Source organism: Dendrobates tinctorius, unplaced genomic scaffold, assembly GCF_039654945.1.
Source record: "Dendrobates tinctorius isolate UK_male_01 unplaced genomic scaffold, ASM3965494v1 ptg000174l, whole genome shotgun sequence".
NCBI classification, from domain to species: domain Eukaryota; kingdom Metazoa; phylum Chordata; class Amphibia; order Anura; family Dendrobatidae; genus Dendrobates; species Dendrobates tinctorius.
Genome location: NW_027361841.1, coordinates 12,784,284 through 12,810,210, shown reverse-complemented (window position 1 = coordinate 12,810,210; position 25,927 = coordinate 12,784,284). Strand labels below are relative to the sequence as shown.

At 40.9% G+C, this 25,927-nt stretch overlaps 1 protein-coding gene across 4 annotated transcripts in view; it reads right to left on the bottom strand.

The window, feature by feature from the left end:
* The window catches only part of CACNA2D1 (calcium voltage-gated channel auxiliary subunit alpha2delta 1), a 1,206,813-nt gene that overhangs the window by 684,423 nt on the left and 496,463 nt on the right, over positions 1 to 25,927 (bottom strand). For all 4 annotated transcript variants that reach the window (XM_073551318.1, XM_073551320.1, XM_073551319.1 and 1 more), the window contains exon 4: positions 19,795 to 19,854. In XM_073551318.1, coding sequence (XP_073407419.1) covers positions 19,795 to 19,854 — 60 coding nt within the window. The remainder of the gene's footprint in view (positions 1 to 19,794; positions 19,855 to 25,927) is intronic.

Genomic DNA, 25,927 nt, shown 5'->3' with positions numbered 1-25,927 from the left:
ACATTGATTTGTCCTCTCAGTCTGCCCATTGGTTTCAGGCTGGTAGGCAGAGAAAATGACAAGTCAATCCTCAGTTTTTTACAAAAAAACTCTCCAGAATTTAGAGACAAATTACACTCTCCTATCATACAGAATGTTAAGATGAATGCCATGTAACCTTACAGTAAGAAAAATAAACATGGTGAGTGTCTCTGCATTAGGTAATCCTGAAAAAGGAACAAAGGGAGCTTTTTCCTGAATCAGTCAAACACCTCCCACCAGACTGACAAATCCATGATTAAATCAATCTATAGATTTGTCCATGGTACTAAAAAGCAGATACAAAATCTTTAATATCATTATTTATAGATGGCCACCAAAAAAGTCTAGCAATGGCTTTCTTCGTAGCTTTAACTCAGGATGATCACGTAGACAGAATCATGAAACTCCTGTAACAGAACCAAACTTAGATACACAGGCACAAATAATTTGGACCACAGAGTAGTGGAAAGTGCCAACAAAATGACCTCATGGATATCTGCTTCCAACTCCGAGGATACCATGAAAACCACTGTGCCCTAAGGAAGAATGGAGGTTTTAGATGAGAAACTGAATCAAGACTGCGATATAATGAATCAGCTTTCACATTCTTGGACCCCGGCCTGAAAGTGATAGAGAAATTAAACCTTGAATAAAAACAAGGACCATCTGGCCTGTCTAGGGGCTAATTGTTCAGCTGATTCAATGGAAGCTAGATTCTTATGATCAGTGACCTGAGGAACATGTTGAACCACCCCCTCCAAAAAATGCCTCCATTCCTCAAAGGCCAATTTAATAGCAAGTAATTTCCCAACATCATAATTTCAGCAGACGAAAATTTTTTAGAAAAAAATGCACATGGATGCAGATTTGTCAGAGTTTGACCCCTGCGATAAAATGGCCCCAACCCGACCTTCAAAGCATCCACCTCCCCATTTAAAGGTTCATGATTCAGGTTCAGGGCGGCACAGTGGCTCAGTGCAGCATGGGGGTCCTGGGTTCAAATCCCACCAATTACAATATCTGCAAGGAGTTTGTATGTTTACCCTGTGTTTGTGTGGGACTCCTCCGGGTTCTCCAGTTTCCTCCCACATTCCAAAGTCATACTGATAGAGAATTTAGATTGTGAGCCCCAATGAGGACAGTGATGATAATATCTGTAAAGGGCTGTGGAATTATATAAATGAGTAAAATCAATAAATAAAATTATGATTGGGCAAAATAAATAAGTATGTAAAATTGGACAGAATGAGAACAGGAGCAGGAGCAGACATTAAACACTCTTAATTCTTCAAAAGCCCTAATTGCATCCGATGACCAAACCTTGAGATCCGCCCCTTTATGTGTAAGTAAGAGATTTAGCAAAGTAAGAAAAACCCTTGATGAATTTTCTATAATAGTTGGCGAATCCAAGAAAACCTGGCAATGCTTTAAGTTCACGTGGTTGAACCCAACCAATTATGATATGTACATTCTCAGGGTCCATCTCAAACTGTTCTGCTGACAAGATGCGCCCCAATAATGACATTTTCTGAACAGAAAAAACACATTTCTCTAATTTAGTAAACAAAAATTGTCCCTCAACCTTTGTAATACTACACAGACGTGTTCTTGGTGAGAGTACAAAATGAGTGAGAAAATTTGAATGTTATCCAGGTAAATCACAACAAATCATACTATGCAATCAGAGAAAAGACCATTAAGATTAAAAAAATCAGCAAGTGCATTAGATAACCAAAATGGCATGACAAGATTTTTAAACAAATTCTCAGACATTAAAAATGCAGTTTTCCATTCATCACCCTTCCGGATGCGCATCAAATTGTAAGCCCTTCTAAGACTACGTTTACAAAACCACTTAGACCTCATAAGATAATTATTAGTACTGAGCGAACGTGCTCGCCACTACTCGTTACTCACCCGAGTATCATGGTACTCTGTGTACTCGGCGAGCACTGAGCATTTCCGGAATTACTTGGCGGGAACTCGGGTCTCCACCCAGCTTTTTTGGCAGACTTCAGAGACCCAATCATGATGCAGTGATTGTCTGCCAGGCAATGAAACGCCGCAGCCATCTTTGTTGTGGTCATGCAGTGATTGGCTGGCAGCACAGCATCATCAGGGGTATGAGACCAGACGCCGCCCTGCTCAGCGCAATCAGCTCTGGATGGGAGAGCTGCTGCCGAGATAGGGTCAGAATTGGGGATTTATTAGTCAGTGTGGGATCTACCATTGTAAACTACTCAAATCCAGATAAACCAACAGTCCTTCTAAGGACTAATTCCGGAGTATATAGGTTCCAGTGTTAGGTAGGCAGTGCAAGGCCTGTTGGCACTGTATCTGTGTATATACATATCATTGCATATATCAAGAGGGTCCATTCCCTTCCTGTGTTCTGGTGCTACTGCTGCTACCTGTAGGATATATTGGCAGTATATACCTAGCCCCACGTATAATTGACTTTGAAAATTTTTGTGGCCAGGGTTAATAGAGCTTTTTTATTGCAATGCAATCCAGAGCCCTTTTTTTCCTCCATTTGCTTTTTGACAGTGCACAATACAGCTAGATACTTTTCCTAGCACAGTGTGAAAATCCAGCAATTTTAAAGGGGTCCCAAACATCCCTTTTGAGTGCGCAGAGAAATATTAAATTTTTATTTTTATGGTACGGTTGAGTAGATTTTTTTTTTTGAGTGTCTTACACACTTTACACTATTTTGCTGATCCCCCCCAAAAAAATGCATACAGGCCACATATTTTACAGTTTGTTATATCTGTGACACACCTCATCCATCCGACTGCTAGAATTTTTTGTCTTTTTAGGCCTAAATTCAGATTTTTTTTTTGCTGCCTGTCACTGTACTTCTATACAGCACTATTTAGCCCAAAAATAAAAAAAACAGTCCACACATTTGTTATAGTGGGATCTCTGTGCCAGCTGTTATCTATGCGTGCTCAAAGTTTGGCCAGTTTAGGCCGGTTTTCCTTTTTTTGTCCTGGTTGTCACAGTACTTATATACTGCACTAGTTAGCAAAAAATAGAAAAAAAACAGGCCACACATATGTTGCAGTGGTATGTTCGTGCCGGCTGATATCTGTGCATGCTCAAATTTTGGCCAGTTTAGGCCGGTTTTCCTTTTTTGTCCTGGGTGTCACAGTATGTATATACAGCACTAGTTAGCCAAAATATAAAAAAAAATACAGGCCATATATTTGTCGTAGTGGTATTTCCTTAACAGGACTCATTTATCAGTGCCAAAAATTTGGCCATTTTAGGCCTACACTTTGTATTTTTTTGCAGTCTGTTAACGTACTTAAATATGATAAGGCAAAACTCATTTTTACCTAAAGTCTAGATAGGTAAAAGTGTGGTTTTCCAGCACACGTATCACATACAAGTTGCCTCCCAAATCACCCTTTTGTAGCGAACGTGTATAATATTCTAGTCCATTTACAATGGGCAAAACGTGAGCCAAGGGATGGGGAAGTAGACGTGATGTGATGGTGCAGGCTGAGGCCATGGGCAAGCTGAAATTGGCCCAACAAAAACACCCACATCTCGCTGGACCTTAGTGTCCGAAGTTCTAGGGGACCACGGCAAGACAGCACTATTGAAGCCCGAGCAGTGTGAAAAGGTTGTTGGTTGGATAGCGGATAATACTTCCAGTTACTTATCCACCACCACCAGCACCCTGTCTTCAACATGGTCAAGTTACAGTAGCCGTGAATCTGTAACGCATATTCCTTACCCTGATCCTCCTGTCTTCAACTATGCTGAGTGCCCTTAGACAACTGATCCCACACTTGGACATTACGAAGAGCTGTTCAGTTTTCCATTTGGAGATTCATGCCTCTTGCCCGGTCCACTTGAAGCAGGGCAAGATGATATTCCATGTAGCGATGCACAAATCTTTGAGCAGCCACGGTCATCGGTCACAAGAGGTGGACGATGATGAGACACAATTGCCGGAAAGTCAGGAGGAGGACCAGGGTGGGAAAGTGGAAGATGAGGTGGTGGATGATGTAGTAACAGACCCAACCTGGCAGGAGGACATGCAGAGCGAGGGCAGCAGCACACAGGGGGAGGTAGGCGTTGCACCATTTCAGGCAGGAAGAAGCAGTGTGTTGGCTGCAGACAGAAGGCGTGCAACCGTTCCCCTTAACATCAACCTGATGAAGTTGCCAATCCAACTGTTAGGTCTTCCTGAGTGTAAAAAATAACCAAAGACTCTGCTGATAACCCCAAACAGGCCATTTGCAACACCTGTCATGCCAGCATCAGCAGGGGCAGCAAAACTACCAGCCTTACCACCACCAGCATGATCAGGCACATGGCAGCAAAGCATCCGACTTTGTGGGCCCAACCCCAGGCTCCAGGAACAGTGTCTGCAGGTGACACCACTACTTCTTCCACTGTTGTGTGTGCAAGCCAATCCCCTGTCCACGGTGCATGCGAAGATGCCTCCTGCACTGCATCTGCCGTTGGCCACAGTCAAATAGCACCATCATCAAGCACGTCCATATCCTTGTCCCAGTGCAGCCTTTAGTTGTCCATACCCCACTCATTGGAATGTAAGCGGAAATACGCAGTCAACGCCCCACAGGCCACAGTACTCAATTCTTATATTTCTCGTCTGCTTGCGGTCGAAATGTTGCCTTCTAGGCTTGTGGAGATGGAAGCTTTCCACAACCTGATGGTGGTGGCCGTCCCAATGTACTTGGTCTCCAGCCGCCAATATTTCTCCCGCTGTGCCGTACCAGCATTACACAAGCACGTGTACCACAACATTACCCGTGCCCTCAACAATGCAGTTACTGGGAAAATACACCTAACCAAAGACATGTGGACAAGTGCTTGTGGCCAGGGACGGTACATCTCACTGATGGAACACTGGGTTAACATAGTGGAAGCCGGGACCCAGTCAGACCTTGGGATGTAACATGTCCACCCGCCATCAAGGATTGCGGGCCCTACATCAATCAGGGTTGCCCCATCTGTGTACAGCTCCTGCACCTCCTTCTCCTCCTTTTCAGCCTCCATGTCAAAAATGAGCACATCAGTCACAAGCTAGAAGCACTGCAGCACTGCCGAAGCAAAGCGGCAACAGGCTGTGCTGAAGTTAATTTGCTTAGGTGACAAACCACACAATGCTGAAGAGTTGTTGACAGCTCTGAAAGAGCAGGCAGATGTGTGGCTCACACCGCTGAATCTCCAGCCAGGCATGGTTGTGTGTGACAATGGTAGGAACCTGGTGGCAGCTCTAAGGCGAGGTGAACTGACACATGTACCATGCCGGGCCTATGTGCTGAACCTCGTTCAACATTTTCTAAAAAGCTATCCGGAGCTGCCAGATCTGCTGGTTAAAGTACCCTGCCTCTGTGCACATTTAAGAAAGTCAGCTAAAGCTTCAGCCGCCCTTGTCGTGCTTCAGCAGCGATTGCAGACTCCGGCTCAACGACTGGTGTGTGATGTCCCCATATGCAGGAACTCTACACTGTATATGTTAGAAAGGATTTGTAAGCAGAAGTGAGCAGTTGTTGAATACCAGCATCAACAAGGCCATCGTTTTTCAGGTTTGATTCCACACATAAGAACTCAGGAGTGGACATGGATGTCAGACATATGTAGCATCCTCCAAAACTTTGAGGAGTCCACCAAGATGGGAGCGGCAATGACGCCATAATTAGCATCACCATCCCACTCATCTGCATTCTGAAAAGCTCTCTGCTCACAATGAAAGGAACCATACAGGGTGATTACACACAGCCCAGCCTCATGTCATCCCAACGTGGATTGATTGACAATAAGGAAGAGGAGGAGGAAGAACTGGAGCTACTTTCATGTGCTATAGATGGTACTACAAGCAAAACTGTCATATCGTCTGTTTAGCATGGATGGCCTGAGGACAGGGAAGAAGAGGAAGAGGAGGAGGAGGACACCTTGGTCAGTCATCCTCTTGGTGAGGACACAGAAGGCTTGCCTGTTACCAGTCTGGCACACATGGCTGACTTTATGTTGCGCTGCCTCTCCCGTGACCCTCATATTATCAAAATATTGGGTACCAGTCATTACTGGCTAGTGACACTTTTAGACCCACGCTACAAGGTTAACTTTCAATCTCTTGTTCCAGAGGCAGACAAGTGTACCAAAATGGTGTACTACCATAGGGCCATTGTTGCAGAATTATCAAAAAAATCCCATCTCAAAATGCTGGCGGCAGAGATAACAGTTTGTTAGCCAACCAAGGAGAACAGGCGAGAGAGACACAAGTCCACTCTAGCAGAGGCAGGGGAACACTGGCAAAGTTCTGGGACAGTCTTCTAAGACCCTCCCATCGCCCTGGCACAGAGGCGCAGGGTAATCTCACAAGGAATGCAATACTTTCTAAGATGCTGAGGGAGTACCTTGCTGACCGTACCAACGTCCTCTGTGATTCCTCTCTGCCTTTTAATTATTGGAAATCCAAACTGGACACATGGCATGACTTGGCTCTCTACGCCTTGGAGGTCCTGGCCTGCCCTGGCACTTTGTCAGAGCGGGTTTTTAGTGCTGCTGGTGGCATTATCACAGAAAAGCGCATTCGCCTTTCAACTGAAAATGCAGACAGGCTGACTCTTATAAAAATGAACAAGGGATGGATTGGGCCTGACTTCTCGACACCACCAAATGATGACAGCGAAGCATAAACTCCAATGTAGTGTTTTTTTGGGAGGTGTATTCCCATGCACCTCTTCACAGCCAAACATGGGTATGCGCTTCCTTATTTTGGCTATTTGGTGTCCTCCTCCTCCTTCTTCTCTTCCTCACCATCCACCACCACTTGAACACCAGGGTGAATGTATTCAGTCATGCTCTAGCCACTCTGTTTTGGCAAGGGTGTTATGATGCCCGTCACCAAAATACAAACAATATGTACACCCCCAAGGGGAAATGTTTGCCAGCCCATACATTAAGTGTATGGGCATTCCAAGTCTATGAGACACACTCCTAGAAATTGGGCCTATTTTATAATCAGGCCTTCCTCCAAGTCTCATCATCCACCGCCACTACATCAAAAGAGTTTATGTGATCTGTGCAGCTACAGCCAGTATCAAATTATTAAGAAGGGTGGGTGGCTATGCTGTGCGTAAAATACTTGTTCTGAAAAAGGTTGAGGTGTACCCCACAGGTGAAATGTTTGACTGCCAACACACTTTGACAGGCTCCTAGAAACTGGGCCTATTTTTTAATCTGGCCTTCCTCCAAGTCTCATCATCCACTGCCACTAGATAACCAGCGTTAAAGTGTTCCATGCTGCTACAGTCAGTGTCGGATTCCGAACAAGGGTGTGTGGTTTTGCTGGTCGTAAAATACATGTTATGGAAAAGGTTGAGGTGTATCCCACAGGGGAAAATGTTTGACAGCCAACACACTTATTGTATGGGCATTCCAAGTTTCAGAGACCTGCTCCGTTAAATTGGGCATAGTTTTTAATCAGGCCTTCCTCCATGTGTCATCATCCGCCGCCTCTAGATCACCAGCATTAACGTGTTCAGTGCTGCTATAGCCAGTGTTGAAATCCTAACAAGGGTGGGGGTTTTTGCTGGGTGTTAAATACTTGTTATGGAAAAGGTTGAGGTGTACCCCACAGGGGAAATGTTTGCTAGCCCATACACTAAGTGTATGGGCATTCCAAGTCTAGGAGACCCGCTCCTTTCCTGGGCCCATCCAGTACCTGGGTTCAAAGGCATATTGGGGTGAATATGACTTGGCAGCAGGGCAGGCCTTGCAGTCATTGCATATGAAAAGAGTTTGGGATTACAAAATGAATAATATGAAGTGGATTTTCCGGTGGCCATCCAGTACGTGGCTTGAAAAGCTTATTGGGGTGCATGTATCTTTGGGGCAAGCCAGGCCAAACATTCAGTACATTTTTTCTGGAAGCCCTCCTGGACCTCTCGTGAAAGGGGTATTGGGGTGCGTCATAATTCTTGGCAGCCCATCCATTCATTGCATAGGCAATAAAAGTTTAGGAGACCAAATGTTTAATAATGGCCGTTTAAGAAGATTAATGCCGCCTGGTAAAAATAGGCTCTGTGACTTTAAACGAGTCCCATCCATCGGATGGCTGGGACGAGTCCGACGTCGATCGATGAAGAACCGCTCCCGGGACAGGTTGCAGTGTTCTGCTCCAGGTGCTGTGGAAACAAAAGTTAAACATTAGTATCAAGAATTTTCAAGACAGATCAGCTGTGGAATAGAAAAGGAAAGATTAGGTTCAATAAAAACAAAAAAAAATTAAAAAATATACTTACGCTCTGGTGAAAAACAAAAAAGAAACAACAGCAATATGTAAGAAATAATTATACAACAAAGTATAAATTAATAATTGACCGATGTGTTTCTTTCAAAAGTGGATGGCAGACCATCCAGTGTACATAAGAAAAAAACTGACTCGTGATGTAAATGAGAGAGAGAATAATGGGAATGTGTATATAAAACACTGAAATAAAAACAAAAATATGTATAAAAAAATAAGCCTTTATTGTAAATTTTGGCCAGACAACAACAGCGGCAATAAGAAAATATATATAAAAACATATAAAAAAAAGGCAAAAAAAAAACGTCGGGCGCGTTCTATTGGCATACCGCTTCCACCACTGTTTGGTCATTTGCCTTCTAGGTAACACATCGTGCTGTATTGTGCTGTATATTCAGGCCAGTATTTTGTCGTACAGGCGCTTCATTGGGGTGCGTTCTATTGGCACACCGCTCCCACCATTGTCTGGTTATTTGCCTTCCAGGTGGCACACTGCGCTGTATCGTGCTGCACAGTTCAGACCAGCATTTTGTTGTATAAGCGCTTCATTACCTATTGTTATATATACCAGGTCTGTGCTTAACGTGGCCCATTTAATTTATGCGGCATTGTTCAGCGTGTGTGCTGTCTGGTTTCTGGCTTTGGCCCATTTCTACCACATAGCGCTCTGTATGGCATTTTTCAGTGGCCTCTTATATAGTTATTATATGGTGCACATTAATTACTAATCTTATAAGTGCATAATCACTTTAATAACATTTTTTAATGTATCTTTACATATAGCCTTTCTAATTCCATACAGCGCTATTATCACCTTTTCATTATATTCTTCTCAGTATTTTTTTGTGAGTTCAGCATTGATTATCTTTTGCAAAAACTTTTTTTTTGCTTTTTCACCATTTTGAGTGTTTATATGTATATATATATATATATGTATATATATATATATATATATATATATATATATATATAAATATACACACATATACACACACATTTTTTCACAGTAGTTTTTTTATTATTCACCAATCTTGGTTTATATATACACATATACTTTATTTTCACCAGTGATTTTCACATTTTTAATTGTCAATTATATCATTTTTTACATATATATATTTCTCATCACCTCACTATTTATTGCACTTATCATGTCTTTTGCTGTTCTACATGGGGACTATTATATATGCTTTATCTGAACAATTCTTGCTCTACAGTGGTGATATTATTATAAGTATAGATATTTGATTATTAATTCTTTGTGCGTTTTTTTTGCCTTTTTTTATATGTTTTTATATATATTTTCTTATTGCCGTTGTTGTTGTCTGGCCAAAATTTACAATAAAGGCTTATTTTATTATACATATTTTTGTTTTTATTTCAGTGTTTTATATACACATTCCCATTATTCTGGTTCTCTCATTTACATCACGAGTCAATTTTTTTCTTACGCTCTGGTGGCAAGGACTGGTCATAAGAATTCCAACGTACGATGATAGCGGTACTTGGTTCTTGTCCTTGCCGCTGAGCCACTGCGAACCTGTCCCTCAGCACGAACATCAGTGTTGAAGCGGTCCTTCATCGAGCGCCAACATGTGCAGACTTTGTTCACTGTTGAAAAAATGTCAAAGAAAAATAAAATTATATTATACAATGCACTGATGGTAACATCTGTATCAACACACACCTGAGTGAACTTGTCAAACAGTCAATGCGGCATCCCAACCAATTGAATACACAATGCATACACTGTTGAACCTGAGGACACTTGTGTGTTTTCTGCAAGTATATATCTTGCAATAAACACACAAGTATCATCAAGAACAAGAGTGAAGCATGAAATATACAGCCTGACAATACACAATGCGTACACTATTGAACCTGAGGACACTTGTGTGTTTACTGCAAGTATATCTCTTGCACTAAACACACATGTATCATCAGGAACAATAGTGAACCATGAAATATACCGCATGACAAAAAACAATGCATACACTATTGAACCTAAAGACACGTGTGTTTAATGCAAGTATATGTCTTGCAATAAACACACAAGTATCATCAGAAACAAGAGTCAATGCAGCATCGCACAACACAGAAATACTTACTGAATGCCTTTTTGACAGTTGAAGAGGCGCTGTCCCAGCCCTCCATCAACGCTGGATCCACTTCATTCAAGAGCTGCCGGGTCACCACAATGTCTTTGTACTGCTGATCACGGCTGTCCCACAACGGGACACGCTCCTGGACAAGGCTGATGATTTGCTCCTTGTCGAGATACACGTCTTCATCCCGTTGTGGAACCTAGAAAAGAAATACATTTAGAATCTTTGAAGTTGTGGAGAATGAAATAGATGAAAAAAAAAAAAGGGGAGAAAAGCAGGCCAGAAAAACAAGAATACAAAACATTATTAGGCAAAAAAAAAAAAGAAAAAAGTATCCTTACAGTGTGTCTCCTTCCCGCCGTGCCTTGTGGACGCTGCTCCGGCTGTTCACGCTCACTTGCCTGGTTCGATGCTGAGGTCTGAAAAAGAACAGAAATAATTACCCATTTGTAGAGGCAGGTATACTTACACAAAGGCAGCAAAATACTCACCTCACGATCTGCGTCTGCCAATTCTTGCCTGGTAGGAGAATAGTCTGATCCAGAAGACATGCTGGGAAAAAAAAAACATTAGTACATTGTATATTTTAAAGGACAGGCTCACATACATTGGTTTTAGAATACTCACATTAAAGCTGCTGTGTTCTCCAAACTAATGGATTCTCGCTGGCTGGGTGGGTGTCTTGTCTTGTCTTTCAGTCTGTCTGGAGAGTGATGATCTGGCACTACAAAGCCCTTCTTTTATCTCCACTCCACCACAACAATGTTGCTTGTTTAGGGGGTGGATTTACCAAGTGTCTAGACATTGTTAACTCTGAAATCGCGCGCGCTTGCAAAGCGCTGACATGCGCACTACACTGTGCACGTCAGCACCCCCATAGACTCTAATGCTATTTTTTTAGCGCATTGCGTGCGCTGACACGCACATGCGCATTTTTAACGACGTTGGGCGGAACAAAAAATGCAACATGTAGCGTCCGGCGCGTCTGGTCACACACCTGGAAAATGCGCAGCGCACTGAAATGCTGAGGCACGCGTGCAATTCGCTAGACACTGCGCTCGCCATTTTAAAGATAGGGGACCATTGTTTTGCGACCGATAGCGCACGATGCGCTGCGCGATAAAACGCTAGTGGAAACCAGCCTAAATCTGGTATCGCTGTAATCACAAAGATCCAAAGAAAAAAGTCATCTAGAGACTTATACCACATGAGGAACGGTATAAAAAATAAGTAAAACCAATTCTTCACCTGCTGTTTATATTTTCATTCTGCACTAAGCGCTCACACCGGGGTTTCTGTGCAAGTCTCTGAAATACTTGGTTCAGACAGAACCCCCGGAAGAAAATTCCTTATAATGAGGCAGATGGAGACACTGCCATGGATCCAGTGGTGTCCATCTTTTTAGGTGTGCATAAAAGTGCTATTGGCGACAGTTTTGTGCACTTCATAAAAGAAGACCACCGCTGAACAGAGGCAAGACGGAGTCCAGCATAACTGCTGCCTCATTAAAGTGAGTGGTTCCCTCAAGGGATTCATCTGAATCACATCATTCTGAGATTTAGAAGGAAACCCAAATGTAAGCTCGCAGCATACAGCACAAGATAAATGTGATACCAAACGTTAAGTAAAATGTTCCCACTAAAATCTTCAAACCAATCCACAAAAAAAGCAAGTCCCCACACAGATCCATCATCTGTCAATGGAAATATAGGGGCTTACACACATTAATGGTATTAAAAAGGCTCTGGAAAAGCTAAATGGCTCCTCGCCCCCCAAAAGAAATCCAGCAAATTCTGCACTCCCAAATCCAAATGCCCCCCTCCTTTTTGAGCCTCAATGTCCCTAAACCACATTTAGTGTCCACATGTTTGACATTTTTGCTGCTCTGGCACCTCAGAGGCTCTTTCAATGTAACATGGCACCATCAAACCAGTCCAGCAAAATCTGAAATCCAATATGGCGCTTCCTCCTTTCTGAGCTTTGCATTGTGCCTCAAATATAGTTTTCGAACACACATGGTGAGCGCAGGAGAAATTGCACATTAAATGTTGGGTTCCATTAGCTCCTGTTATACTTGTGAAAATGGCAAACATTGGGGCTAAAAACAATTTTGTGGGAAAAATATATATTTCTTCATTTTTACAGATCAACATAAAATTCTGTGAAGCATTTGTCAGGTCAAAGTATTCACCACACAGATTTTTCCACTGTTTAGTGACATGTCACCGCAAACCATTTCATAGAATCATAGAATCATCAAAGTCTGCGTTGCAAAAGGTCGCTCCTTGTTTTCTGAGCCCTGCTGTGAGCCCAAACAGTAGTTTGTCCTCACATATGTGATATCTGTGTGCTCAGGTGATATTGCAAAACAAATATTGGGTTCATTTTCTCTTGTCACCCTTGTGAACCAAAAAAAATATGGGGCCTAAAACATTTTTGTGGGAAAAATGTGATTTTTTTAAATTTTTACAGCTCTATGTTATAAAATTCTGTGAAGTACATCTAGATAAGTGTCCTAAAGGGTCTACATTCCATAATGTGGTCATTTGTGGAGGGTTTCCACTGTTTAGAAACATTGGTGGGGTTCTCCAAACGCAACATGGCATTTGCTAATTACTCCAGCAAATTTTGCATTCAAAAGTCAAATGACACGCCTTCCCTTCCAAGCTCTGCTGTGCACCCAATCAGTAGTTTCCATCCACATACTGGGTTTCTGCATACTCGGGAGAAATTGCACAGCAAACTGTACAGTGCAATTTCTCCTGTTACTCTTCTGAAAATGCAAAATTTGCAGTTAAATATAATTTTTGTGGGAAAAATTGGATTTTTTTATTTTTACGGCTCAACGTTATAAACTTCTGTGAAGCACCGTGGATTCAAGTTACTCATCACACATCTAGATAAGTTCCCTAAGGGGTTTAGTTTAAATATTGGTGTCACTTGTGGGTGGTTTCCACTGATTAGGAACATCAGTGGCTCTACAATTGCAACAGGGCGCACTCTATTTATTCCAGCAAATTTGACATTAAAAAGTCAAAAGGCGCTCCTTCCCTTCCGAGCTCTGCTGTGTGCCCAAACAGTGGTTTCCCCCCACATATCAGTTATCAGCATGCTCAGGAGATATTGCACACAAATTTTGGGGTCTATTTTTTTCCTCTTACCCTTGCAAAAATTAAAATAAATGGATCTAAAGTAAAATATTTGTGAAAAGAAGTTAAATGTTCATTTTTCCTATCACTTGCCAATAATTCCTGTGAAGCACCTGAAGGGTTAATAAACTTGAATGAGATTTTGAGCACCATGAGGGGTTCAGTTTTTGGGTATTTCCTGTCATATAGGCCCCTAAAAGTCACTTCAAATGTGATGTGGTTCCTAAAAAAAAATGGTTTTGTAAATTTTGTTGGCAAAATTAGAAATCTCTGGTCAACTTTTAAACCTTACAACTTCCAAACAAATAAAAACATTGCTCCAAAAATTGTGCTGACATAAAGTAATAATATGGGAAATGTAATTTTTTAACTATTTTGTGCGACATAACTCTCTAGTTTAAGGGCATAAAAATTAAAAGTTTGAAAACTGCAAAATGTTTTAAAAATGTTGCCAAATTTCAGGTTTTTTTTTAATAAAGTTATATTTAAGAAATTTTACAACTATCATGAAGTACAATATATCATGAAAAAACAATCTCAGAATGAGTGGGATCCGTTGAAGCGTTCCAGAGTTATTACCACATAAAGTGACAGTGGTCAGAATTGTAAAATTTGGCCTGGTCATGTGGGTGAAATCAGGCTATGGGGGTAAAGAGGTTAAATATTATCATGCTTCTTTACTAAATATAGAATACACAATTTCACTTTAAATTGTAAAAGCAGAATTTTATATCTTGAAAATCCATTTATAAGATGCATTATTTTCATTAAAAGGGGTTCTACACATAGCAATATCGCTAAAGCATCACCGATTTGGTGACGCAGCAGCAATATCGCTAGCGATATCGCTATGTGTGATACTTATCTCCGACCGGCTCCCCCGCTGTCTGTCGCTGATCGCGCGAGATCGCGCAGCTCCATTTCTCATTGGGCCCTTCCTGCTGGCGCCGATGAGCAATGCGTGAACGCGGACGGGAGGACGTCAGGATCGCCTCGCCTGACATCTTAAGTAATGATGGCTGTATTGCTGCTGCATCGCTGTGAGATCTGCCTGTGTGGCAGCTCACTAGCGACCATTTAGCGATGCACCAGCGATCCTGACCAGGTCGTATCGTGGTCGGGATCGCTGGTGCATCACTAAATGTAAAGGGGCCCTTTACTGTTATATTCACAAGAGGGTGTTCTGTTTATTTTTCTAATTGAGTAAGGCTGGTTTCACATTTGCGTTTTTTTGCGCTGGAAAAAAACGCATACGTGCGCATGCGTTTTTTCCCCCTATATTTAACATGGGTGCGCATACCTGCGCGCTGGTAAGCGCACGTATGCGATTTTCATGCGCTGCGTTTTTTTGGGGTGTGCGTTTGTATTTTCCAGACGCAGCATGTTGCATTTTTTGGCCCTGCAAAAAAGCGCATGCGCACGTATGCGCACGTTTTGCGCTAAAATTAGCCATTATAGCCTATGGATGCGCATACGTGCGCACTGGCATGCTCATGTATGCGTTTTTTTGCACATTCGTTTTTTTTTTTACCATTAGTTTAGACAATGGAATTTAGGGGTTTGGGTAAAGTTAGGGTTAGTTAAGGGGGTTTAGGGTTAGGGTTAGGGTCAGGGTTAGGGTTAGGGTCAGGGTTAGGGTTAAGTATGGTTTGGTTAAGGGTTAGGGTCAGGGTTAGGGTTAGGGTTAGGGTCAGGGTTAGGGTTAGGGTTAAGTATGGTTTGGTTAAGGGTTAGGGTCAGGGTTAGGGTTAAGTATGGTTTGGTTAAGGGTTAGGGTTAGGGTTAGGGTCAGGGTTAGGGTTAAGGGTTAGGGTCAGGGTTAGGGTTAGTAAAGTCATGGTTTGGGTTAGTGTGAGGGGCCACCTAATGTTGGAAAAAAACGCAAATGCGGTAAAAACGCACTAAAAACGCATACAAACGCATAAAAACGCTGCGTTTTTTCATGCATGCTCATAAAAATGCTTGAAAAAAACGCAGCAGTTGTATGCTTTTGTATGCGTTTTTTCAATGCGTTTTTTTGCGGGAAAAATGCGCTGCAAAAAAAAGCAAGTGTGAAACTAGCCTTACTGCTTTAAATTCCTTAAAGCCTCAAGCACATGGCATAACCTCCAGGGAGAGAAAATATCTGCAAAAGGGCATCAGATGAAACTTGTCACAACTTTTTGTATTGAATTTGTTAAGAATATTACAACATATAACCTTCAGCATGAAGTATGTGGAAACAAATGTACTTTTTATCTTTTTATATATGGTTTACTTTTCATAGTTCCGCAGAACCTTGTAACATGGCATTACAGCACTCATTCAATGTATTGATTCTTAGTGTACCTCTGTATGTCTATTTTGTTCATAGCTTTATATAGTGTTTCATATATATTTTTTAAATAAAACCTGAAGAACACTATTGGATTACATAGACAGAACTTGACTGGGAGGAACAGCTTTGTAAATACGCCACATAACTGCATTGTACGGCACACATGGGAACTATATAAATCAGTTTGTGGGGTCTCTTTCTCAGACTACGTCTGCATGATCTAGGCTCATACATGTTAAAATTTAAAATCGATAATAAGATACAAATTCACCAAAACTGCCGGATTTTACCGGGAAATTCAATTCACAGCCAATACATTCTTTAGAAATTGAATGTCTGTTATTATGCTCTGGGGTGTTGAGTGAGCCCAGAGCACAATAAAAGTAAGATGTAAAAAAACAAAAAAAAAAACTGATTAACAATTCAAGAAGAATTAAATTTCATAAACTTGCTCAACAGAAACATTCCTTAAGTGTGCATTAAAATACAGCTCTTCCAAACTGTTTGCAATGGCCCAATGCAATTACAGAACTCAGGTTTCACTTAATCTCAATAGTATAATTTACTAATGAAACTTTAAAACGACGATGTTGTGGGAAATATTTTTTTAATCAGGATATCATTACAAATGTGTCCTTGTTTAAATTTATGCTCTTCAGCATGAGAAACTTGTATTCACTTGTTATGAGTATACATAAGTGATCCACGGGGTATTAAATTTGAAAATATTAGATGATTGAGGTGAAACTACCCAAAGCACGATACACCGACGTATCCTCTGACAGTTTAACAGTTACCCTGCTCTGCCAAATAACAGGAACCTATTGAGCCATGATGAGATTTGATGAGATTACGTTTGGGGATGAAATTATTGAGTGATCAAATCTTATTTTATTGTGTAATTTTAACCACTTACTGCCATTGGACGCAATAGTATGTCCAATGGCAGTACCCCTGCTTTGATGAAGGTTCCGGCGGCAAGTCCGCATCACAGCCAGGACATGTCAGTTGTTTTCAACAGCTGACATGTGCCCACAATAGGCACAGGTGGTATTGCGATCCACCCGCGCCTATTAACTAGTTAAATTCCGCTGTCAAACGCTGACAGCAGGCTTTAACTAGAGCTTCCGGCCGCGCCGCCACAAATACGTGCATCACCGACCGACCCCCGTCACGTGATCAGGGGTCAGCGATGCATTGCCATAACAACCTGAGGTCTCCTAGACACCTCTATGGTTGCTGATGAGGCATTGCTATGCTGTAATTCTACTACATATAGGCGATCTGGTCATCGTCTATATGTAGCAGAGCCGATCGAGTCATGGATGCTTCTAGCCTCCCATGGAGACTATTGAGGCATGACAAAATTTTAAAAAAATGCTTTAAAAATATGAAAAAAATAAAAAAATATAAAAGTTTAAATCACCCCCCTTTCACCCCATTCAAAATAAAACTAAAAAAAAAAATCACACATACACATATTAGGTATCGCCACATTCAGAATCGCCCGATCTATCAATAAAAAAAGGATTAACCCGATCGCTAAACGGGGAAAAAAATCGAAATGCCAGAATTAGGTTTTTTTTGGTCACCACGACATTGCATTAAAATATCGTATCTGCCCATACATGGCATCCTTAAAAACATCAGCTCGACATGCAAAAAATAAGCCATCACCCATCCCCAGATCATGAAAAATGGAGACGCTACGGGTATCGGGAAATGGCACGATTCTTTTTTTTTTTTTTTTTTAAACAAATTTGGAATGTTTTTTCAACACTTAGATAAAAACGAACCTAGACATGTTTGGTGTCTATGAACTCGTAATCACCTAGAGAATCATAATGGGAGGTCAGTTTTTGCATTTAGTGTACCAAGCAAAAAAGCCAAAACAAAAAACAAGTGCTGGATTGCACTTTTTTGCAATTTCACCACAGTTGGAATTTTTTTTTCCTGTTTTCGAGTACAAGACATGCTGAAACCAATGTTGTCATTCAAAAGTACAACTCGTCCCGCAAAAGAATAAGTCCTCAAATGGCCATATTGATGGAAAAATAAAAAAGTTATGGCTCTGGGAAAAAGAGGAGCGAAAAATGAAAACACAAAACCAAGAAAAGCTCCGGTCATTAAGGGGTTAACATCATTTTCCAATATTGATTACGGAAATGGTAATAGCTTTGATATTGCTTGGTCTGAATACAATACTTTGTTGCCTACATTTCCTGCATTTCTTAAAGTGGTTCAAAACAGAGCTCTACATTTACAGCATAAGACTGTTATTTAACTGATTGCATCCCAAACCTTTCAATTACATGTTGTTTAACTACAAAAGTTTTACAGATAGACTATGATGAAACCAATAGTTTAACCCCTTCCTGATATCTATGTTGCATGTTTGGCAGAAGCCACAGGAAGAGCTTATTAAAAGAGCACTGGACTCAATAAAAGAACACTGTAATAAAGTCATATCACCATGTATAGTACCAGATATGAATCAAGCAAATCCCTTGTTCCATCCCCTTGTGTGATGAAAAAAAGTGTGACGTTTGCATATCTTTTACTACACTGTGAATGCTGTAAAATTGCTGTTTTTCCCATTATGCCTCACATTGTTTTTTTTTCATCAAATGATATACTAAATTCTAAAAAAAATTCAATTTTGCCATTAAAAAAAATTAATCTCGCAAAAACTCAATCCACATATGACAATCTCTACAGAAAAAAAGTTATTGCTATTTTAAAGCCAGGATGAAAGCAATGGAAGTGTAAAAAGATAAGGTGATCGATTCATTAAGGGTCCCATTTCACATAGCGACGCACCAGCGATCCCGACAACGATACGACCTGGCAAGGATCACTGGTGCATCGCTACATGGTCGCTAGTAAGCTGCCAAACAGGCAGATCTCTTCAACAATGCACCAGCGATCCCGACAATGATACGACCTGGTAAGGATCGCTGGTGTGTTGTCACACAGCAGCTATTCTGAATGATTCCAGCCTGTGTCCCTGAGTTCTACGTCGCCAACGAGGTCGCTCGTCAGCGTCAAACACAGTGATGCATGCTGGCCAGCGGGACGCCGACGATGAAAAAATGGCCCAGTATATTTGAGCACGATCAGCGATATCCAGCGGGGGGGGGCGGTCGCCACTATGTGTCACATGAAGCGAGATCACAGGCGAGATCGCTGTTGCATCACAAGATCGGTGACGCATCTGCGATCTCACTTGCAATCTCATTATGTGAGATGGGGCCTTAAGACTGGCATTGGGCACGCCAGTCTTAATGAGTGAGCTGGCTGAAGCACCAAACTCATTAAGAGGTGCATGCCATTTAATGAATTAGGCAAATTGCTTAAATGACATGCGTCTCCATCAGAAGCGTACTCCAGTTAGATGCTGTACATTTAGTAACAACTGTACAGTACATTTCTGGAGTAAGTTATCTTTTCATGAATTTGACAGGCAGGTTTAGACACACCATGCGCCAGCCCATGCTGAGCGCATATTGGCATACCTGACTTGTCTGGAGTGAAAAAGTTAAATTTGGAATATTTTTGCACAATTTCAAAGTTGTGATACAATATTGCAAGTTATTGAGACGTTTTATGCCAGAATTTTGGTGCAAGCACCTTAATGAATCGGTCCAAAAATGTATTTTTCAGGAAATAAAACACAAGAAAATTGTGAAGAATAAAGAATGCTGCTGTTTAAAAAAATGTAGTCGACCTTACTTTAAAACCTCAAAGAAAGGTTTACAAAATGTAATTATCTGCCATAATCTTAAATCCTCTGCAGAGGAGAAACAATGCAAAGAAAACATCATACTGACTCAAACTTTTGTTGTAATTCTAGAAAATTAAGATACATTTTCTAACTCTTTTTATGGAAAAATGTGTAAAACATACCGTAAAAACATCCCTCCATTGACGTGATCCTTGTATCTCTTCTGCTTTTTCTGCCAGGTGCTGAAAGAAACAAAAAATAGAATTATTTTTTCCCCACATTAGACCAAAAAACAGCAGTTTTTCTTAACATTGTAATTCATATAAATTACATAAAAGCACGTTCAGTGTAAGCACCACCAAGAAAAATTATGTGTACCTCCTGGAGTACAGAGCCTTTCAAAAGTATTCGGCCCCCTGGAACTTTTCAACCTTTTCGCACATATCATGCTTCAAGCATAAAGATACCAAATGTAAATTTTTGGTGAAGAATCAACAACAAGTGGGACACAATTGTGAAGTTAAACAAAATTTATTGGTTATTTTAAATTTTTGTGGAAATTCAAAAACGGAAAAGTGGGGCGTGCAATATTATTCGGCCCCTTTACTTTCAGTGCAGCAAACTCACTCCAGAAGTTCATTGTGGATCTCTGAATGATCCAATGTTGTCCTAAATGACTAATGATGATAAATATGATCCACCTGTGTGTAATCAAGTCTCCGTATAAATGCACCTGCTCTGTGATAGTCTCAGGATTCACAGTGGTCAGAATGGGCTTGTACAAAGCTCATGAATATGGAGAACTACATGGCAGCAACTTTACAACTGTTCAAGTAATAATCACCTACTGATAAACTGTGATTTTATAAAAAAAATACAGCAAATCAGCCTAATAGTGACACAACACTAGAATCAGGGTCAGTGTCTCAACATTATGTTCTCTTAGATTTGGGGGCAAACCTGGTGACAGATTCTTTTAAATGCTGTAGAGAAGGTAAGAAATGACTAGTAGATAGAGACACCGATAGAGGAAGAGAAACAAATCCATGCCAAACATTCTCTAGCAAATAATGTATTTCATCCCACAGCTAGATTCACAGCTACAATGCTCAGTACTGCTGTATATTGTCCTGAAGAAAGGAATGACCAGCTCCTTGATGTAGTGAATACATAAATCCTTTTATTCACTTAGTCACTTCAAAGTTTAGGGACTAAGGGTGCGAAGTCACCAGAAACGCGTTGAGAACGCAAGCCTTGTTTTTCTATGCTGGCCATTTAACCTCACCTTTGAAGTGACTAAGTGAATAAAAGGATTTATGTATTCACTACATCGTGGAGCTGGACATTCCTTTCTTCATTGTTTTAAATCAAGCGCTTTGATACAGCGGTCTCGTGCTCCGATGTCAGGATGCTGTTTCTGGTGAGCTGGATCTTTTCATTGTATATTGTCCTCCATGCTGCTTTTTTATGTGTTTTATACAGAGAAAAAAAGAGCAGGGTTCCATATCTCTGTGTGCACTATATATAGGCGACATCATAGTAGCCAGTCTCCACCCACTGGCTAAAAGAAAACATAAAATAACACATAGTGGAAAAGTGGTAAACCATACATGATACGAGTTACATAATGGACTCTAATAATAGAGTTCTTTGTCATGTAAACACTCATAACAGCTCACTCTGTAAAGTTACCTACAGTGACAGGCACACTGTAATAATTATGTAACTATGGAATAAGATCAAAAGATAATATAAAATTGTTCATAGAATGTAAGTCCGCAAGGACAGGGTCCTTTCCCCTCTGCACCAGCCTGTCATTGTAAATTTGTTTACTGTAAGTGATATCTATAACTTTGTATGTAACCCCCTTCTCATGTACAGCACCATGGAATTAATGGTGCTATATTAATAAATAATAATAATAATTGTTCTTTTAAATAGGTTTAAAGTATTTAATTAAAAAGAGGGCTGTATTTTGCATTTCCCTTTTTCAAAAGCGTGTTGATTAGTGTTGAGCATTCCGATACCGCAAGTATCGGGTATCGGCCGATACTTGCTGTATCGGAATTCCGATACCGACTTCCGATATTTTTTCAATATCGGAATTCGGCATCGGAATCGGAAGTTCAGTTGATTGACGGCCTGACGTCATCATGATGCGCGGTGTGTGCGCATCATGATGCGCCGTCATTTCGGGCCTTCCGGGGGGCTGTGCCGGCCTGCCGGGGGGCTGTGTGGACTGCCCGGGGTCTGTACCGGCCTGCCGGGGGGCTGTGCCGGCCTGCCGGTGGTCTGTGCACCCTGTGGGGGTCTGTACCGGCCTGCCGGGGGGCTGTGCCGGCCTGCCGGGGGGCTGTGCTGATGTCCGGGGGTCTGTGCAAGCATCGTCCGATGGGACTACAAGTCCCATCGGGCGATGCCTGCTACCATGACAGTGATTGACACATTAGCCAATGATGGGACAGTAGTAGTCCCATCATCCGGCTAATGTGTTAAATGTTAAAAAAAAAAAAAAAAAATACTACATACATACTACATGCATGCTACATACATACTACATGCTACATACATACTACATACATGCTACATACATACTACATACATGCTACATACATACTACATGCATGCTACATACATACTACATGCTACATACATACTACATGCATGCTACATATATACTACATGCTACATACATACTACATACATGCTACATACATACTACATACATGCTACATACATACTACATACATGCTACATACATACTACATGCATGCTACATACATACTACATGCTACATACATACTACATGCATGCTACATACATACTACATATATACTACATACATACTACATACATGCTACATACATACTGCATGCTACATACATACTACATACATACTACATGCATGCTACATACATACTACATATATACTACATGCATGCTACATACATACTACATGCTACATACATACTACATATATACTACATACATACTACATACATGCTACATACATACTACATGCATGCTACATACATACTACATGCATGCTACATACATACTACATGCATGCTACATACATACTACATGCATGCTACATACATACTACATGCTACATACAGTACATACCACATACATACTACATACATACTACATACTACATATATACTACATGCATGCTACATACATACTACATGCTACATACATACCACATACATACTACATACATACTACATACATACTACATGCTACATACATACTACATATATACTACATGCATGCTACATACATACTACATGCTACATACATACCACATACATACTACATACATACTACATACCACATACATACTACATACATACTACATACATACTACATGCTACATACATACTACATATATACTACATGCATGCTACATACATACTACATGCTACATACATACCACATACATACTACATACATGCTACATATATACTACATGCATGCTACATACATACTACATATATACTACATGCATGCTACATACATACTACATGCTACATGCATGCTACATACATACTACATACATACTACATGCTACATACATACCACATATATACTACATACATACAATACATTCATACACTACATACATAGACATACAGTACATATAACATAGAGTAACATACTTACCAATACTTGTCACATTGTTCCCCGAAGCCATTGTCTTTTCCGGAATAAATATTAACATAACAAACCACAAAAATACTCACCCACGATCCGAAGCAGTCCACGAGTGTGTCCCACGACGATCTTGGGTAGAGAACTGCAGCATCAGATGATGCTGCCGTTCTCTACGGGCTGCAGGAATCCAATGACGGAAGGTAGGTATCCTTCCGCACTGTATTCCTCCGCCACTTAAAAAAAAAAAGTCCCTAGTCTCACTTTATGCCATTGCTGCGTGGGAATTTCCCACACAGCAATGGCATAAAGTGAGACTAGGGACTTTTTTTTTTTTTTTTAAGTGGCGGAGGAATACAGTGCGGAAGGATACCTACCTTCCGTCATTGGATTCCTGCAGCCCGTAGAGAACGGCAGCAACAGCTGATGCTGCAGTTCTCTACCCAAGATCGTCGTGGGACACACTCGTGGACTGCTTCGGATCGTGGGTGAGTATTTTTGTGGTTTGTTATGTTAATATTTATTCCGGAAAAGACAATGGCTTCGGGGAACAATGTGACAAGTATTGGTAAGTATGTTACTCTATGTTATATGTACTGTATGTCTATGTATGTATTGTATGAATGTATTGTATGTATGTAGTATATATGTGGTATGTATGTAGCATGTAGTATGTATGTAGTATGTATGTAGCATGCATGTAGCATGCAGTATGTATGTAGCATGCATGTAGTATATATGTAGTATGTATGTGGTATGTATGTAGCATGTAGTATGTATGTAGCATGCATGTAGTATATATGTAGTATGTATGTAGCATGTAGTATGTAGCATGCATGTAGTATATATGTAGCATGTAGTATGTAGCATGCATGTAGTATATATGTAGTATGTATGTAGCATGTAGTATGTATGTAGCATGCATGTAGTATATATGTAGTATGTATGTAGCATGTAGTATGTATGTAGCATGCATGTAGTATGTATGTAGCATGCATGTAGTATGTATATGGTATGTATGTAGCATGTAGTATGTATGTAGCATGCATGTAGTATATATGTGTTATGTATGTGGTATGTATGTAGCATGCATGTAGCATGCATGTAGTATGTATGTAGTATGTATGTAGTATATATGTAGTATGTATGTAGCATGTAGTATGTATGTAGTATGTATGTAGCATGCATGTAGCATGCAGTATGTATGTAGCATGCATGTAGTATATATGTAGTATGTATGTAGCATGTAGTATGTAGCATGCATGTAGTATATATGTAGTATGTAGCATGTAGTATGTATGTAGCATGCATGTAGTATATATGTGTTATGTATGTAGCATGTAGCATGCATGTAGCATGCATGTAGTATGTATGTAGTATATATGTGGTATGTATGTAGCATGCAGTATGTATGTAGCATGCATGTAGTATATATGTAGTATGTATGTTGCATGTAGTATTTATGTAGTATGAATGTAGCATGTATGTAGTATGTAGTATGAATGTAGCATGTATGTAGTATGCATGTTGTATGTATGTAGCATGTAATTTTTTTTTTTTTTTTTTTACATTTAACACATTAGCCGGATGATGGGACTACTACTGTCCCATCATTGGCTAATGTGTCAATCACTGTCATGGTAGCAGGCATCGCCCGATGGGACTTGTAGTCCCATCGGACGATGCCTGCACAGCCCCCCGGAGCCTGCACAGCCCCCCGGCAGGCCGGCACAGCCCCCCGGCAGGCCGGCACAGCCCCCCGGCAGGCCGGCACAGCCCCCCGGAGCCTGCACAGCCCCCCGGCAGGCCGGCACAGCCCCCCGGCAGGCCGGCACAGCCCCCCGGCAGGCCGGCACAGCCCCCCGGAGCCTGCACAGACCACCGGCAGGCCGGCACAGACCACCGGAGCCTGCACAGACCCCCTGGCAGGCCGGCACAGCCCCCCGAAAGGCCCGTACAGACCCCAGAGAGGCTGTACAAGGGCAGGAAAGGGTTTTTCTTATTCCGATACCGGAAGTCCCATAGACTTGAATGGGACTTCCGGTATCGGAATCGGCGATACCGATACTTTTTTTAAAGATCGGCCGATACCATCCGATACGATACTTTGAAGTATCGGACGGTATCGCTCAACTCTAGTGTTGATGAATAGATAACTCATATGATGTGCTCACTTTTTAGAATATCCCATTTAGACAATAACATCCTGCAGAGCATTCTATTGACTGGTCTGTTAATTCATTAACTTGGCGAATAGGAAGCAGTACATCCCTACTGCGTTAGGCAGTTTCAAGAGCAAAAAAAAAAATCAATGCACAATTTTACAGGAGTTTACTATGTGTGTACGCCACTGATGGATACTTTGACCTTTTAAAGCCTTTACTTATAAGCTCTCAGCCTCTGGTTAGAATAATCTTTAGTATGGAAAAGAAAAGGTGCAGATAAACAAAACCAGCTTTTTAGGAATATATAAAATGTAAAAACAATGTAAATGATGCAGCTACACACACACACACACACACACGCACATATATATATATATATATATAGAGAGAGAGAGAGAGAGCGAGAGAGACAGTATATATACTATATATACATAAAAAGTATGGTAAAAAAAACATGAAATAAACTTGAACATGAAACAAAATAAATATCATA